This window comes from Mus caroli, chromosome 8, assembly GCF_900094665.2.
Source record: "Mus caroli chromosome 8, CAROLI_EIJ_v1.1, whole genome shotgun sequence".
NCBI lineage: Eukaryota > Metazoa > Chordata > Mammalia > Rodentia > Muridae > Mus > Mus caroli.
Window position 1 is genome coordinate 74981743 of NC_034577.1, and position 2107 is coordinate 74983849.

Sequence of the window (2107 nt, forward strand, 5' to 3'; positions counted from 1 at the left end):
CAGGCTGGCCTCGAACTCAGAAATCCGCCTGCCTCTGCCTTCCAAGTGCTGGGATTAAAGGTGTGCGCCACCACGCCTGGCCACATCTGTTTTCTTACATAAACCAGATCCAAACTCGGGTTTTTTGCACACAGCGTTACTGAAGGAAGCTGATGGGGAAAATGAAAGGAAGCTGGGTGTGCTGTTTCCATCTGTCTTCTCAGCATTTGAGAAGCTGAGGCAGGAGTTTGTGAGTTCTGGGTCAGCCTGGACTACAAGTTGAGAGTCTTTTTCAGAGACGTGGAAAGCAAAGGACAGTGCCAGTGCCTTATCCTCCCTTCAGAGAGTGCGCAGCAGGCGTGGTCAGAGCAGGACGCATCTGGGACCTCATGGGAATGAGGATTGAATGAGGTCACAGCAGGTAGTGTGGGCTTGTAAATAGGTATTTCAGTGGGGATTATTGCTGTGCATAGTGATGCTGGGATGAAACCCGGTCATCATTAGCATGTGCTCCACCCATGAGCTGCACCCCAGCATCTGGGCTGTCTCTAGAGTCAGCTCTCTAGCTTCACATCAGCTCTGGGTGCCCAGACGGAATCCACTGTACACAGAAAATACTTGGGCAAGGCAGAAGTGCTGCTATATCCCTGTAATCCCATCTACTCTAAGGTCTGAGGCAGGAGGACTGCAAGTTCAAGGGTAGCCTGAGCAACTAAGAGATAACTGCCTCAAAATAAAAAAAGTAAGGAGCAGTCTAGGGAGGTGGGTCCACATGTACAAAGCCAAAACCAAACCTGTGAGGGAGGGAGAAGTGGCTGATTCGGGGAGAGCCCTGTTCCTGTGCTGAACATGGACAGGATCGTTTGTTGTTACTCTTTAAACAGCACAGCGGAACTAGTTTTCATAGCTTTAAGAGTGTAGAGCTGACTCCAGTGTATGGGAGAAGCTGCAGCTCTGTGGACAGTGCCAGCCAGTCAGGGTCGGTGCAAGCCTCGACAGAATGCAAGTTCAGCACAGCTTGATTCAGGCGGCAGTTCTGGAGGTATCCTGACACCCGTGCTCGGGAGTCCGATTCACATCAACAGCTACGTGATGCTCAGTGGTAGAGCACCTGACCAGCCTGCACCAGACCCCCGGGTTAAGGAACCCTGCTCTGCAAAGCACAACCATGTTGGTTGATGTTGATAATATGTGGTGGTGATGGGTGGCACTCAGAGAATGAAGCCCGGTTCCCTTTCTGCAGGTCTCCCGGCCGAGTCCCCACTTCTGGCTGCTCATGCCACTGGGACTGGGGCGAAGGAAGAAAGCACCGCCTCTGGTGGAAAATGAGGAGGCGGAGCCAAGCCGGAGTGGGCTGGGTGTTGGGGAGCCTGGGCCCCTGGGTGGAAGCGCAGCAGGGGAATCCCAGATGGGCTTGCCCCCACCTCCTGCTGCCCTCCGGCCTCGCCTCGTGTTCCATACCCAGCTGGCCCACGGCAGCCCCACAGGCCGCATCGAGGGCTTCACTAATGTCAAGGAGCTGTACGGCAAGATCGCTGAGGCCTTCCGACTACCAGCTGCTGAGGTATCAGTAGGACCAAGGTCCCTTAAGAGCAAGCCACAGGCCTGGCCACGTATTCCTATGAGCTAGGGCTCATGTTCCTCGCAGGCCAGCAGCCCCTGAATCTGAGAGGCGTGGCTACCGGAGGATACTGAGTTCTTATCAGGCCTTGAGAGGCTTGTACTCTAGTAGGTGGGGGTTGGGGATGTGTGTTCCCAACTGGCCTTATGAGGCTCGGAGGTTGTGTGTCTGCGGATACTAATTTCCCATTAGGTCTGAAGTAGCCTGTGTCCTGGTAGGTTGTGGAGGACTGACAGACACGTGGTAGCTGGGTTTCCATAAGGTATTGGGAGGCTTGTGCCCCCCCAAACACTGGGAGCTGGAGGTCAGGAGCAGCTTCTATTTCTCCATGATGCCCTGGAGGCATGACTCCAAGCTTGAAGCTGAGAAGCCGCGGGGGGCGGGGGGGGGGGGGGGGGGGGGGGGGGGGCGGCAGTGGGGCAGAGATTCCAGTGGAGGAGGTAAGAAGGCTGGGTGGGAGTCTAGGGTCCAGTCACTCCTCAGTAGGTATCAAGTACTTTCTCTATA

General features: G+C 55.1%; 1 protein-coding gene across 1 annotated transcript in view; it reads left to right on the forward strand.

Annotated features, from left to right (window-relative positions):
* Positions 1–2107, forward strand: part of Gipc1 (GIPC PDZ domain containing family member 1) — a 12344-nt gene that overhangs the window by 7045 nt on the left and 3192 nt on the right. Inside the window, exon 2 of the mRNA XM_021169924.2 lies at positions 1223–1543. Within this exon, the coding sequence (XP_021025583.1) occupies positions 1256–1543 (288 nt within the window). The 5' untranslated portion in view covers positions 1223–1255. The remainder of the gene's footprint in view (positions 1–1222; positions 1544–2107) is intronic.